This window comes from Crocodylus siamensis, chromosome 6 (assembly GCF_052110815.1).
Source record: "Crocodylus siamensis isolate JL-2025a chromosome 6, ASM5211081v1, whole genome shotgun sequence".
NCBI lineage: Eukaryota > Metazoa > Chordata > Crocodylia > Crocodylidae > Crocodylus > Crocodylus siamensis.
Window position 1 is genome coordinate 53076335 of NC_143400.1, and position 14762 is coordinate 53091096.

Here is a 14762-nt window from a genome sequence, read left to right on the forward strand (position 1 = left end):
ACCTCCCCATTTCCGGTCTTACCAGGCAGCGATCCTAAACCACACACTGCCAGCCAAAGCCCCATCAGCTACATGACAAAAGGCATTGCTCTGAGTGGTACTGATTCAGGCTGAGGTGGTGCCAATGGGGAATCTGTAAATTCTTCCTGCTGGGGCTAGGTTTTCAAAGGGTCAGTGTCCTCAATCTGAGCCAGGGTTCAATGAGAACTCAACTTTCCCCTCCCCACCCCCCTGTTTGGGCATCTAACTAGAGGCCTCATATGGAAGTACTCAGCAAATTGGAGTCAGATCTCCCTCTGTTTCACCACATATTTTGCTGGTGAAATGGGAACTGAGCTCCTCTGAATATCCCACTCTGAAAATGATTACTGCTGTTTGTTCTCTAATTAAGTAGAGAGAGTAACCTAAGAAAATTAAATGGAGAGGCATGTAAATAAAGCTCAATGAAATCTCCTTCCACGGTGGTGTGCCCTTCATTAACTTGTCACTCATCAAGCAATGTACTGTGGCTCTCCCCATGTAGGACTTTACAAAGAAAAATAGACCATCTGCTTTATTCATTGGAGAGATGGGGAAACTGAGCCACGGAGGGATGGACTGATTTCCCCCAGGGTTGCAAACTATGTCAGTAGCTGAGCTGAGATTGGACCCCATGTTCCCTGACTTCAGTCTGGCCCAATCCAGTAGACTGCTATGGTCAATGCTAAGACAGGCTGTTAGCTCATGTGGTAGCTGAAGATAGGAAGAGACTGGTGGTTCAGGAGGAGGGTAACCCTTCCCATGCTGGGCACAATGTATAAAAGCATCTCTGTTACATGTAAACCTGAGCTCCATTTGTACAAGTGACTTGGGAGCCTACATACTATTGACTTCCCTTGGCCTTTGGTTCCTCATGGCATACAAGTATGTCATCCCTAGCTCCCAGGAGAGCTGTTGTTAAAGCATCTCAGCCACCAGATCTTGCTCCACATATGCTAGCCTAGAGCTGAGGTGCTGGAGCCTTCCCATGGGTGTTCCCCTGCTGCTGCTTTCAAGCACACAGGGAGGCAGAGATCAATGGAGCAGCGACTGGGATACTTTCCACAGCAGCTTTACTACCTCATTTCCAGGATGGGCTTGTCGAGAGTTGGAGTGTGTCTGAGACAGACACTCCAGAGAGCCCTGCAGAGCTGGTATAGGTGGACCCTAAGACCCTTCTGCAATGGTATTCAGGCTCCTCAGGCATTTAGGTGCTTTGGAAAATTTTCCCCACAGTGCTTATTGCATGGGGAAGGACAGAAGAGAGAATGTGGCAGCCAGGATCCTGGCACCTTCAAATACCCTTGTTTCATTTAAAAAGCAGTTTCCTCTCGGAAAGGCCACCAAACACCTGCTTTCAATACACATCTGTCTTTTGTATGCCTTCTCTCTCAGACTGAAATTCATGGGGTGGCTGCAATTCCTCACGTGTTTTGCAGGTGCATGGGCAGGGAAGGGAGAGGGTGCATAAATCTTCGGATCAGTAGGGAAAGGATCTGCCTTAAACATTAGAAGCTACATAGTCCAGTTCAGTAAGTATCTGGGAGAGCTGGGGCCTACTTCTGACTTTGCAGTTAACCTCCTTTGTAATTGTGAGTAAATGGCTTCCCTTCACAGCTTCCATCTACCCTCTATGTTCTTACTCTATACAGGTCTGAACATGAGACCCTAATTTCAGCTGGGGCTTCTGACATGGGTATCTATTCCTTCATTTCTCATGAGGGTAAGAAAGCCTGAAGACGAAGTCCCCTTGCCTTGATATATTGCACGTCAGCTGTACTCAGCTCTGGGAAAGTTGGCGTTGTCAGTGCTGATCTGAAGCCCAGATTCTATTCAATATTATTTAAATATTGCTGAGCTGAAAGATTTTCCAGGATTTACCCTCTGATAAATATGAGAAACAGACCTACAACCAGATCTGTAGCTGCTTGCTTTCTCCCTACCCCCAAAGATTTTTGGTTTTAGTGTTGACTGATTATCAGATTGGATCATGGTTTGGATATGAAATGCCAAGTGTGGCAGCAACTTTACCAAGGGGCCTTTGAAGCACAGCTTGTCAAGCTACAGAATGAGCAGGGCTCATTGACTTTTCTGCAAGAATTGTTTTTTATTGACAAATGGCATGCATTGAAGAGCTGGGAGCATTTGCTCTGGTTCTGTTTTTGATTCTGGCTTTATACATTTAGATAGCTGAACTGACACGCCACTCTGTGCTTTCTTGCTGAGAGACATTGTTAGCCATATTCATCTGAGGTCAAGTAGAAGGCAGGGTAGATTTGGCCCCTATAGACTCAGCAGAGTAGATACATACAGCACAAGCTTTAATGAGCTGCAGCTCGCTTCCTTAGATGCTTTCTTGCTGTGCCATTCATGCATCACATAATGTGTCTTGCGCACCGGGAGGATGTCATGCATTTGCCTCAATCGTGCCTTGTGCCCTTGGGCTGTAAGATGGCCCAAGCCTCACCCCTGCTTTGGGGCTCTGTGTTGATTTGACAGGAAACTGGCAGGAGCTCCATGATGGTGAATGACTCCTGCCAATGATCATCAAGCCAATGGCTTGATTTGCGGCACTGTACACAGTGGTCATGAAACAGTCTCATTATTCCTTTTCCTCTACAGAGGCCCAATCTTGAAGCTGCTTAACCTCCCTCGATCCCAGTGAGGGCAGCGGGATTTCAAGGTGCTCTGCTGGACCTCACTCCATTTTTGTGAAGTGATTTGGGAGTTGAATTGGCCACTGTTAGACAGCTGAGTTGCCCAGAACTGTGGGACACTGAAATCCCAGCTAGCTCTGAGGGTGTTTTCATGCAGTGAGCATAGACAACATATTACCTTCCTACAGTTCATGGCCTGTTGATGTCTGTTCCTGCCTGCTCTTAAAGCCAACCCTATTAAAACTGGCCCTTGCCGAGCAATTTTGAAAAGGTCCTGAATCATGTAACACCAAAACTAATGGTATTTAGACATCTGAAGATGCAGATAGAGACCTAAGAGAGTTCTGAGAAGTACTGGGTGCCTAATCCCTTTGGGAATCAGTAATATTGGGCAGGGGAGTAATCCTCACTATGGCTCTATGACTTTTGCTTTTCTTTCAAGTAAAATCTACAGTGGGGAAGGAGAGTCTTTTTGTTTTGAAAATGCGATGGGGGGCTATCACGAGGCCAGTCCCAATGTCAGCCTGCCCACCTGTCTAGGGCAGTCTGCCCTGTGTCACGTGCCACAACTTGGTGTATAAAAGAAGATGTAATAATGTAGGAGGCTGCACATTTTATGCCTTGATTCCCAAGGTGATGTACATGGCTCTGACCTTCTCTACACCATGTCCCATGCCTTGTAGATGGTATCAAAAATCATCAAACCTCAGGTGTTTGTATATTTACCTTGGCTATTACGCCCCCTCACTGGAGCCTAAACTCACGCCCCCTCACTAGGGCTCACTCATCAAACTCCTGGGGCCAGCCTATGTGCATTCCCTCAGGCCTCACTCGGACTGTACTCTGCATGGCCCTGTACAGCCCTTCAGGCCCACCTATGCAGACCCTGCTCTATGCCCTCTCTGCACAGTCCTTCAGGTGCCCAGATGGACTGTACTCCATGTGGCCTACTAATCATTACACTCCCCCTTCACTGGGGCCACTCCTCCCCCCCACCTTTGCTGGGGCCTCAGGGCCTTATGCCCCTTGGGTTTCAGGCCTGATGATAATGCCTGGACCCATGCTTGTCCCTACTCTGGGGCTACCCACCAGGTTGTGGGGGCTGAGGCTACCCCATACTCACCTTTCACTAGGGAGGCAACTAGTGTGGCATTTCCTGGGGACCACCACACCATCCAGTCCCAGCAGGGTATAGTTTTCAGTCATGCCCCAGGACCAGGAACCTCCTGCCATCCCCATAGTTCCTGCCCCATACTTCCAAGATGTTATATGAGCAGCAGCTCCAGTCAGGCAGTGGTCCCCCTCCAGCTGCTAGCAGCAAGCTGCTGGCCCTGCTGTGCCAACCCTGGTCTTATATGTAGCAGCTGGTCCCACTTCCCAATCAGGTGACCTTCTGCTGCCCATGTGACTCCTGATTGGGCGTGCAGCCACCTGCAGGCTGCTCTGTTGTTTAATTCTAGCCCTTAAAGTGGCAGGCACCAAAGGTGCCCTGCCACGGGGAAAAAAAAAAAAAAGCTGGTTCCATACACAATGTCCTTCAAAGGAACTTGCTAGAGGATTTTTGTGGCTAGTGGAAATGGTCAGTCATTGTGCCAGTAAAAACCCTTGACCACTTAACAAACATTTGGTTTGGTTCTGTTACTTTTTGCTCTAAGGACAGAAAAGCTGAAAAGTTATTTCATTAGCTAAAAAGAGGTGAAAGGAATGGTGAAAGTGTCATGAATAAGGAAGTAGTATAGAAAGTGCTAATGATAAGTGCACTGGGGTTGTTATGTGTGTTCTGTAATGCCTTTATTTTGGTCTGGCTTTGGATTTCTCTCTCCCAAGATATTCCTTATTGTTTTGCCTGCTTTAAAATGGAACCTGTAAACACTTTAATTCATAGACTGGATTGATTTTTCCTTAGGCTTTTGAGAGAATAATCCTTTGTCTCCAGTCAAAAGTTAACATACAGCTTGGAACAATAGTGCTAGGTAGGTGAACACCTAATATCTTGCTATTAGTACTGGTAGTACATTGGATACATTTGGTTTTTTTCTTCTCTAATTGAACTGCCCCTAAAGCTCAGATAAATTCCACACTTGATTCCCTGTATGCAGTGATACCTTAAGTTAATAGAATGCAATTCCTTGAAGACATGCTAAGGTGATGACAGCTGCTGATTTTTAAAATGAGAAATTCAAGTTGAACTCTAGCTCCAAAGAATGCACGACCATTTGGGAAGTTTAAGAAGTGCCTAGACCTTTCGCTCAGCTTCAGCTCTGACTTGCTGAGAAGAGTTTCCATCACCAGCCATTGGATGAAGTTCTCCAAATAGCAGTTGTACCAGTGGCATGGTGGATTTTATTCTCTCTCAGTGCATCTGATCCTTTTAGTTTATAAATAAGAAAGCCAGCTCTGTGAACTTGACCTGTGCTTTATCAAACCAAACTCTTTTTTCTTTTTTCTTTGTATCTAGATTGCTTCTGTGGCTCTCCTGAGAGTGCCTCTGGGAAGCCCACCCTACCCCACAAACCCCAAACCCAGGCAGATCTCAAAAGCAGCAGCGGGGCATTCCCTCTAGACTGGCTTGAATGCCTCATTTCTGGGTTTGGCACACATTGGGAGGGAGGGAGTGAGATCCATGCTCTTGGGAGTGCTGGGGAAGTAAGTGCCATTTTCTTCTCATGCATTGTCACATCTCAGGAAGGTTCTGCAGGACTAATTATGCCCCTAGTTACACCAAATCAGCCTCGCAGAAGACAGTGGCATAGAGGATGGTAGGACGTGAGGCGATCAGCTGCAGTGGCCAAGCATATCATTCAGTGAGTGGATGATCAGGTTTATAATGTTCATACCATTCTCGTTCCAGGTAATAAGAGCCAGGTCCAAGCTGATTTCTGCCAAAAGGTGGAGAAGCTTCAGACACCTTCAAACATCACCCAGACATCCCAGAAAGGGGCCACTAGTGTATGGGCAATAATGGTTATAGCTCAGCTACTGGCTGGAATTGGAACTGTTCCCATTCAACCTTTCGGGATCTCTTACGTGGATGATTTCGCTGAGGCAAACAACTCTCCCCTGTATGTTGGTAAGTACTTTTCCTAGAACAGGCCTGGTCTGTGTGATGTTGTAGAGCTCGTACTACGCAAAGCAGATTCCACCCTTCTTTTGTCTAGGAAGGCTCCTCTGTAAAGCCACACAAGAAACATCACAAGAGTGAAGCATGGGGAAAGGTCGATGAGGAGGTGAACAGGGCACTTAATGGGAGTGGTGATACTCCTGACGATGAACTTGGGCTAAACATTGGGGCACTGATCATACATTTTCAGAGAAATATTAGGTTTTCATCCACTAAAATTCTTCAACAAAAGGTGAAATCTTCCCACAGAAGGTAATGCTAGCTTCTCAAAAAAGTAGGGGTCTAGAACCCAAAATATTTTGATTCAAAATGGCAACTCATTTGTTCATGTGTTTTATCTTCCCAATATCCCCTGTGGGCTAAGCTGTCTGTCCACAGCTAGTAACACCTGTGATGCACACTCTTCCTTTGCCAAAAGGGGAGAAAGTGGTGTCTCAATGGAGCTGTAGTATGGGTAAGAGCCAACCCAAAGAAAGGAATAGGTATATAACACACCCAAATTACAATAATCATAAGGCACTGCTGCACCATTTTGTATCAGTGGTACCATCACCAAAACAGGGCTGAAAGAAACCTCAAGAGATCCTGGGGTCCAACCACCTGCAAGGAGGCAGGTTCAAGTTCAATTAGAAATGCTTTCACTTTCAAAATTTCCCTTATAATAGTAATTTTTCTGTGGAACCAGAAACTATTTTTCAACCACGTTCACTAGACAGTCCATCCACATCTGGAATATTGTGTCCAGTTTTGGGCCCCCCACTACAGAAAGCATGTGGACAAGTTGGAGAGAGTCCAGTGGAGGGCAATGAAAATGGTTGGGGGGCTGGGGCACAGGACTTGAGGAGAGGCTGAGGGAACTGGATTTATTTAGTCTAGAGAAGAGAAGACTGAGGGGGAGATTTGATAACAGACTTCAAGTCCCTGAAGGGTGGTCCCAAAGAGGATGGAGCTGGACTGTTTTCAGTGGTGGCACATGACAGAACAGGTAGCAATGGAAGTTGAGGTTAAATATTAGGAAATATGAAGTTAAATAATAGGAAAAAAACCTTTTTCACAGGGAGGGTAGTAAAGCACTAGAATACCCAGAGGGGTTGTGAAGTCTCCTTTGGAGGTTTCTAAGACCTAGCTAGACAAAGCCTTGGCTGGGATGACCTAGTTGGGGGATAGTCTTGCTTTGAGCAAGGGGTTGGACTAATGTGGTCCCTTCCAACCCTCATTTTCTATGATTCTATGAAATTCTGGAGAGACTCTGTCTGAAGCTGTGGAACGCTTGGCTTTCCACCAGCCCAATGTCCGAGTGGTTTAAATAAATACCTATTAAACACAGCACTTTACACAAAGACAGAGGCCAAGCCTGAGAGCGTATAATGAGATGCATCAGGGACCTCTCTCCCCAAGGAACAAATTGGACTCAGAACAATCAGACACCACAATGAGAGTGGCAGTCTCTAGCAAGGAAAATGTCTGTCACAGCATTTAGATGAAGCCACGTGCCATCTTAGCAACATCTGACACTGTGGAGAGCAGGGATCTCTGATGTTTTGCCCTGTCCTTGGTCATGTCTTGCTCACTACTGCATGATACTACAATGAAATTGTCCTACATAGAAATGCTGCAACTGCCTCTCCCCTTATTAGTCAGCTGTTCTCGCTGCATTTTGTGGTAATATGGTATGGGTATTAGAACAGGAAGGAGCAGGATAGTTGGCCACCGTTTAGAGCCAACCAGCATCCAGCAGTAATCCATGAACTGGAACTTCTGCTCCCTTTGCTCTCTGAAATCACTAGGCCCATCCACAGGGGGAAAATGAGTAGGAAAAACATCTCAGAGGCCTTCCTCCTCCTGATCATTATGTTTATTATATGTATATGGATCCCATATACCCTTCAGGAGCCAATTACAACAGAATTAAGGCTCATAAAGTCTGTGGCTGGGGTTTAAAACTGACACTTACTGCTGAGATGGCAGCCAGGCACTGCAAAGGGAAGGGTCACAGGCTCTGAAGAGCTGCTGCTCTCATGGAGATAGGAAGGTGATTTTTTTTTTTTTTGGCACTCTTACCATATTTTTGCCATCTGAAAGTTCACCTGCTTGAAAACTGCAGTGGGAAGTGATACAGGAGTTCAGCTGAGCCAGGGGGCCATGTGCTTCATATGCCTTAGTGCATGGCAGGCAGGGGGGCAATCTTTTTTTTTTTGGCAGGCACATCACAAATTAGTCCCGCAGTCTCCCCAAGTGCCTCTCTGATCCTGCTCCCCTGCTAGATCAGCTGCTCTGCTTTCTGTTCCCTGCCCTGTGCCTAACTCCCGTTGAAGTCATGTCTCTTTTTGAAATAGGTCTATGAGGCTCCTAAGTCACTTCAACACTGGAAATTTAACTTTTTGTATTCTAGTAAGTAATCCCGACTTCCTAACTTTTCTGCAGGAAAGGAAGTCTGTCTATAAAATTCAGGCAGGAGGTTTTTTTGTTTGGTTTGTATATAAATGCTTATTCTGATTGTTATTCTTCCATTCCCATTTCAACACAAAGGGGGTTCAAACAGACTGTGGTAGACAGCAAAGTCACCAAGACCTTTCGTGCAGATGGGAGCTGCTGATTGGCAACTAAAAGGGCTCAATTTTCATCCACTGAATGCCCACAATGGAGACCAGATTTTTAGAAGAGCTCAGCACCTGAGATGCTGAGCTCTGAAAATCTGGCTGCTTTTTTAGGTGTCAAGTGGGAAGCCAAGCTCTTGCGGAAATCCAGCCCCAAGGATCAGTTCTCACAAAGTAGCTGCAGATTTGAGACTCAGGTCCTCAGGTATTACAGGTACAAAGTAACCTCTGCTTTTTGCTCATAGGTTCCCTATAAGGAACTGATGCTTCTAGGATTGTGTGCTGTTAATAGCCTTTTGGATCCCAAATGCTGCATCTACACAAACTTAATATACTGGACAGTGGCATTTCCAGAAACAGCATAGCTGTGTGCAGTGCCTTGAATGAGCTGATTTGCTAGGAGATGGGCTAATTGACCCTTTCTCTCAGTACAGCCAAGTAGCTTGCCTGAAGCACCAAGCGGATGTGGCCACACAGCTTCTAGTTTTGGAGCCAGCCTGTACAGAGTTGGCACAGTGTTCTTTGAAGGCATTGCTGCCAGGCACCGTAAATTCACCGGGTAGAAATGGCTGAAAGCTGGAGTACATCATGCTATAGACAAAATAGTTGCCAGGCTGGATCAGCCGCATGGTCCATTTGTTTCAGCACCAGAGACTTCAGAGGGAGGCCTGCAGTAGGCCTCTGTGACATCATCTTCTTCCCCTTTCCCGGTCTCTACTAATGGGGTACATCTGACACCCTGAGGCACTAGGTTTATGGTCTCTTCCCAAGCATATGTTAGCACAGATGTTCCTAAATCAGGGCACCTGTGTTATCCACACAAATGGCCAGTCCATTTTTGAACCTTGAGAAGTTCTAGGCCTTAGTGTCTTCCTGTGGTAAGGTGTTTCAATCATTAATAAGGGAAAATGTTCTCTAGTGACCCTGCCTATGAAAACCTCGGTTTATCTTGGGAATTAAAGCACCATCTCATTTCTTTTAAAAACTGTTTAAAAATAGGAACCCCTTTGAAGTAGCATGGACCTCTTGGGTTGCTTCATATCTAAATTGTATGGAGGTCCCACTTAGGCAAAATACTTCAGCATGTGTTCAAGTCTCACTAAGGTCTATGAGACTTTAGTATTTCCTTAATGCTAAGTGCTTTGCAGAAGAGAGATGGGTTGAGTGTGTTGTTGGATGGAAGCCAACAGTACTTGGTGTTCAGTGTCACACTACCTGCCACTTCCCGTATCTGACTACACTTTCTCACCATATATATGTTCTCACTAGATATATATATTAGTGATAAACTGTAGTCAGATACTGAAAGTGCCAGGTATATATACCCCCCCAAAAACTGTTTATTTGCATAACCCTACTAACACCTTGCAGTATATGTGTTGTGTGGTTTTGGGCACTGAGGACCAGATACAGCAAGGTGTTAGTAGGGTTATGCAAATAAACTTTTTTTTTTTTTTGGCATACTGGCCATTCCAAAAAAAATGGCATAAAGAAATGGCAAATTTAAAGATCTAAAAAATTAGATTTGGATTCATTGGAGCGTTTCATTTCAAGTTGAACTTTTTTTAATGAAATAGAAAGACATTTTGAAAGGCAAAATTGTTTTGAATGGAAAAAATCAAAACATTTCATTTAAAAAAGACCCACGCAAACTTATACAGACCTGAGGTGAATCTGCAGGGCATTTTAGTGTCAGTAACTGCATTTTTCACTAACCCTCCCCTCCCCTCCCCTTCCCCCATTTTCACTGAAAAATTTCATGCACCTCTACGTGCTGAGAGGTCTTTGCTGTCTCTCCTTTCAGTGGGTGATGAGGGTGCCTGGTCCCTGGTAGGTCCAAAGTGAAGTATTAGCTCCTCACTGCTCCTGCCACCGTATTTCTTCACTGGGTATTTTCACAGTACTGCAGTAGGCAGTTCATGCACAGGGCATAGCTGGAAGCAGTGATTTCAATATTGAATGTCTCAGCGAGACCTTGATTTTTGTCAGTTTGGATGAGATCCTTTTGACTGGCAGCTACTTTTCCCCTCTCTAATGCATCTGTTGGATAAACAGTGAATATAATAGCTGCACGATAGAGAAGGCATTAATTATCTGTCAATTGGTAAGAGATGACTTCTCTCCCATGTGTTGTGACATCCTCCCTGCCTCTCAAGGGAAGATAAATGCAGTATCTGCAGCAAAGCAGTTTCTCTCTTGATAATGGCCCACTCACGCTGGCATTTCCCTCTTCTCGTTGTCAGCGATCCTGTTTGCCATTGCTGTGTTCGGCCCAGCTTTCGGATTCTTGCTGGGGTCTGTCGTGTTGCGGCTGTTCGTGGACATTGGAAGAGTGGACATGAGTGAGTATTGCACAGGTCTGGGATAGCATGGGCGTTTCCAAGAGTCCTGTGAGACTCAGAGACAGTGACATGAGTCACATTGGCATACGTCATATTTTGGACATATGTCCTGGTTGTCGCGACCACCCCAGTGGAAAGACATGTCCCGGAATAGCCACACAGTGTTATGCAAAGTGGCTATAACCGTCAGTTCAGTCTCCTCTCTGGGGAAAGCTGATATGTTGATAACATTAGGTGGGCAGACAAAGATTGCATTGAACCAAAATCTGCCTATGAATATTCTGATATGCTGTTTACTGAATTTAAAATAGCAGTAGTGATTTCTGGAAACTAGCCCGCTTCTGAAACTCCAGGGAAGAAAGAAGATGATGCTTTCTGAGTGGGGCTGTTACAGCTGAACAGGTAGAGGCCTGAGTGCTTTGGAAACTTCCTTTTCATTTACAGAAGAATAAAAGATGACCTAGGCCAGGCATAAGGACTATTGATGCTGGCCTGGGCTATCTATGCTTACTGCATAGTGGACAGCTTCTGTTCCTGGCTGTCACAGATCTGCCACAGCGCTTTGCTCTCTTGTGCCTCTCTTCCTGTTGTTTTTTTGTCTCATCTATATAGGTTATTAGCTCTTCAGGGCAGAATGTACCTGGCACTCAGTAGAAGATGGGGGAAGCAGGGATCAGCCTCTGAATCCTTCTAGAATACAAAGGGCGTGTCTACACGTACATTTTAGCAAGACTAAATTTAATCCTCATTGAGCTAATGCACATTACATGATTTTTGGCAGGTGTCTACATGTGCAGGGATTTTGGGAGTCAACTAAAGTTAGTGCCAAATCCCTGCAGCCCCGCCATGTGCCCTTAGTGGTTGGGCAGACCCAGCACTAAGGTTAGTGCCAGGTCACATCTACACGTGCATAAATGTGCTTTAACTAATTGCACCTAAATGATACCTACATTTGCAGGTGTCAAATTTAGGCACAATTAGTCTAAATTCACTATTGTTAATGTGCATTAAGGGTGAGCACATGTAGATACATGCCCTTAATGCACATTACATTAGGCTAATGCACATGAATAGGTCTTGCGTAGTTGCGCCCAAAGAGTATTACTCTTAGTATTCAAAGTGTAGCAGCATGCAGGAGTCCCATTGTTAATCAGGACCCCATTAGACTGGATGCTGCCCAAGCACAAAACAACGATGACTGCTATAAGCACATGTTTGGGATCGCTGCTGTTTTGGGTATTATTGCATGTTTTGGGCAAACAGATCACCACGTTGTTTGAGAGCGGTAACAGTGAGATGAGAACTTATCTCCCTACAGTTCTAGTTCCCAGCATGTGAGATCATTTTCTTCATTTATCATGCATGCTGTGGCCTATTGTTAAAGCATTCTCCATAGCTTCATCATTAACATGGCTTTTCCTGTGTTTCGTTAGAAAAACTGGAACCCATGTGTCATTTTTGTCTGGTGCCAGATAAGGAAAATAAATGAGCTGAGGCAGGAAATAGCAAAAAAAGAGCAGGCTTCATCTCCATGGTGACAGACCGACTTAGCATCCTCTGTGTGGTCGCTCCATGATGATGTCACCCACCCCAAAGTAGATTGGTCCTGTTTGGGGAAGTTGGGCAATTGTTCAGATGGGGTGTGGGCTTTTCTTGCAGCGGTCTCTAGTTTATTCCTGGACGACAGGAAGTCTGGGCTGAGAAGAGCAAAGGCTTAAGACTGCTACTTGTTCCTTTTCCACTCATAAAAATCCTAACAATGGGGAGATGCGCTTTCCATGCCAACTCAAATGATCCTTCGACCTCCCATGAGTAACGCTGCCTCTTCTGAAGGATGTCTGCATTGGAAGCAAGCAGCATGACTTTCTCATCTTTCTTCCCAGTGAAGGGTGTGAGGCCCTGGAGCTTGTACATTCAGAAATCACTTTCATTAACACCATTTCTCCCTTCGCGCAGGCGACAACAGGTCACCCCCTTAATTGCAGCCAGAAGAAAGCAGCTAAACCTGGGAATGATAGGAGAGAAATTATTTACAGGAAAGTAGCTGCTATAAGTTCTAGCCCCCTGCATGGAAGTGTGCAGTCAAACCATGTGTCCAAAGGCAGAGGATGAAGGAATAGAGAGGGTTTAATCCCTTTAACTGAATGCTTTCTTGGGAGAATCTTTGAATCCTCCTCCTCCAGCACATTTTGATGCTTATTTAATTGGTCTTCTGGGCAATCCTGAAGTGCAGAGCCGTTGGGACATGTTGCTCCACCTCTAGTGAGAACAGACCTGGTGATGTCTGCCCTGTGCACCAGAACATGGCATGTTGTAGTAGCAGCAGAGGGGATAATTCTGCACTCTGCCCTCTCAGACCTGATTTACATCCTTTACAATGCAATGGCAGAGCTGTGGTTTTCATCCATATCATGGGACCAGGTGGATACCTAAGCCTACATCCAGCCAAGTGCAGCCAACCTGTGGCCCTAGCCTTCAAGTTAACCAAGGAGCATGCAGTAGAACTGCAACCAGACTTGTGAAACGGCACTTATTGCTTTGCTGCTGCTGACAGCAAGACATGCAGGATACCGTTTAATTTCCTGAACCATGGACCTAGAGTCTGTCATTCAACCGCTTGGCAAGCATTGCCTTGCCCTGCCATGGACCAGCTGGGTAGGCATCTCCATTCACACCCTAATCACCTGACTTCTTCCTGAGCTCCATGTTGTTTTGGAGGGAGAAGGAGCCAGTCCAAGCTGGTGTCTGGCTGGACCTGCATTAACAAGACTGCACTTTATCAGGGAATTAATCTGTCTGGGGCCTTGGTCTTTCAAAGCCAACTCCTGATGGGGAAGCTGGAGCACACAGAGTAGAGGCTTTCTGCAGGAACAGCTGACCAGAAGTAATAACTCCCACTATGTGGATGTGTTTAGCTACAGGTTGCCAGCTGAAGTAAATCACTGCAGCCTCACTGACTGCCCTGGAAATGCCTCCCTGATTCTGCTTTTAATGGAGCTATGCTCTTCTTACCCTTGCTGTGGGGGCTTGGTCCTTGCCCAGGGCTCCATACAAAATCATTCTGCTGCTGTCTCTCCTAGGAAGTGGATTTGAGGGGATTTGTTCTTATTTTGGGTCAATCATGTGTATTTAAAAAAAAAACAACCTCCTGCAGCTCATGGTAAAGTTCAGCTGGTTTGAAGGCAGTGACAGACTTGAATCTCTATAAACATTCTTGCAAGTAGGGGGACGGAGATCCACGCTATGATAACGTGCCCCACAAGACATGGGTAACTTCATTCTTCCTGCTGTTTTTCAGGCACTGTGAACCTGAAACCACAGGACCAAGGCTGGATTGGAGCCTGGTGGCTGGGGCTCCTAATTTCTTCAGGCTGCTTATTGATCACCTCCATTCCCTACTTCTTCTTTCCCCGCTACATGTTCAAAGGGCAGGTAAGACCCAGACACTGACAGGACAAAATGTTTTGGCTCGGGGCAGTTGTATGGTATTTCAAGAGGAGATGCTAGCCCTGGAGGGGAGACAAGAATGGAGGGTGGAGGAAGGGAAGGGAAATAGCAGGGTTTGCGTCTTAAAACATATTCGATTTTTCTAATAAGCTCCTAGCCAGCACTATACAAGGGACTGATTCCTTAACTAAGGCTGTTGGGTATTGCAATAACACTGGTAACAATAATAATTTGGGATTTTATTAACGCAGAAGGGACTGCACACTGCTCATTGGCTGATTTTGTTATGGCTCTTAAAATGTGAAATCCATAAAATAGTTCATTGCTGAATTACCTGCTGGGTAATCTCAGTCCAGGATCTACATTCCCAGTACCCTAGGTACCTGGCTCAGCAGACTCGCTGTCTGTTCAATGCATGGCTGAGCACAGACATTGAGCTTTGAAGCCAGTTTCTCCAAGTCAAGACTGAGGCTCATGGACAGAGCAGCACAGAGAAGCTCATGTTCTTTCAGGTCTGCTGCTAAAATGGAGGCATTTCAGTCACGACCCATCTCATCAGAGGAATGCATTGCCATTGCTG

The 14762-nt window shown here is 45.6% G+C and overlaps 1 protein-coding gene across 2 annotated transcripts in view; it reads left to right on the forward strand.

The window, feature by feature from the left end:
* The window catches only part of SLCO2A1 (solute carrier organic anion transporter family member 2A1), a 105424-nt gene that overhangs the window by 70439 nt on the left and 20223 nt on the right, over positions 1–14762 (forward strand). For both annotated transcript variants that reach the window (XM_090053302.1, XM_090053303.1), the window contains 3 exons: positions 5527–5745; positions 10637–10735; positions 14034–14167. In XM_090053302.1, the coding sequence (XP_089909428.1) occupies positions 5527–5745; positions 10637–10735; positions 14034–14167 (452 nt within the window). The remainder of the gene's footprint in view (positions 1–5526; positions 5746–10636; positions 10736–14033; positions 14168–14762) is intronic.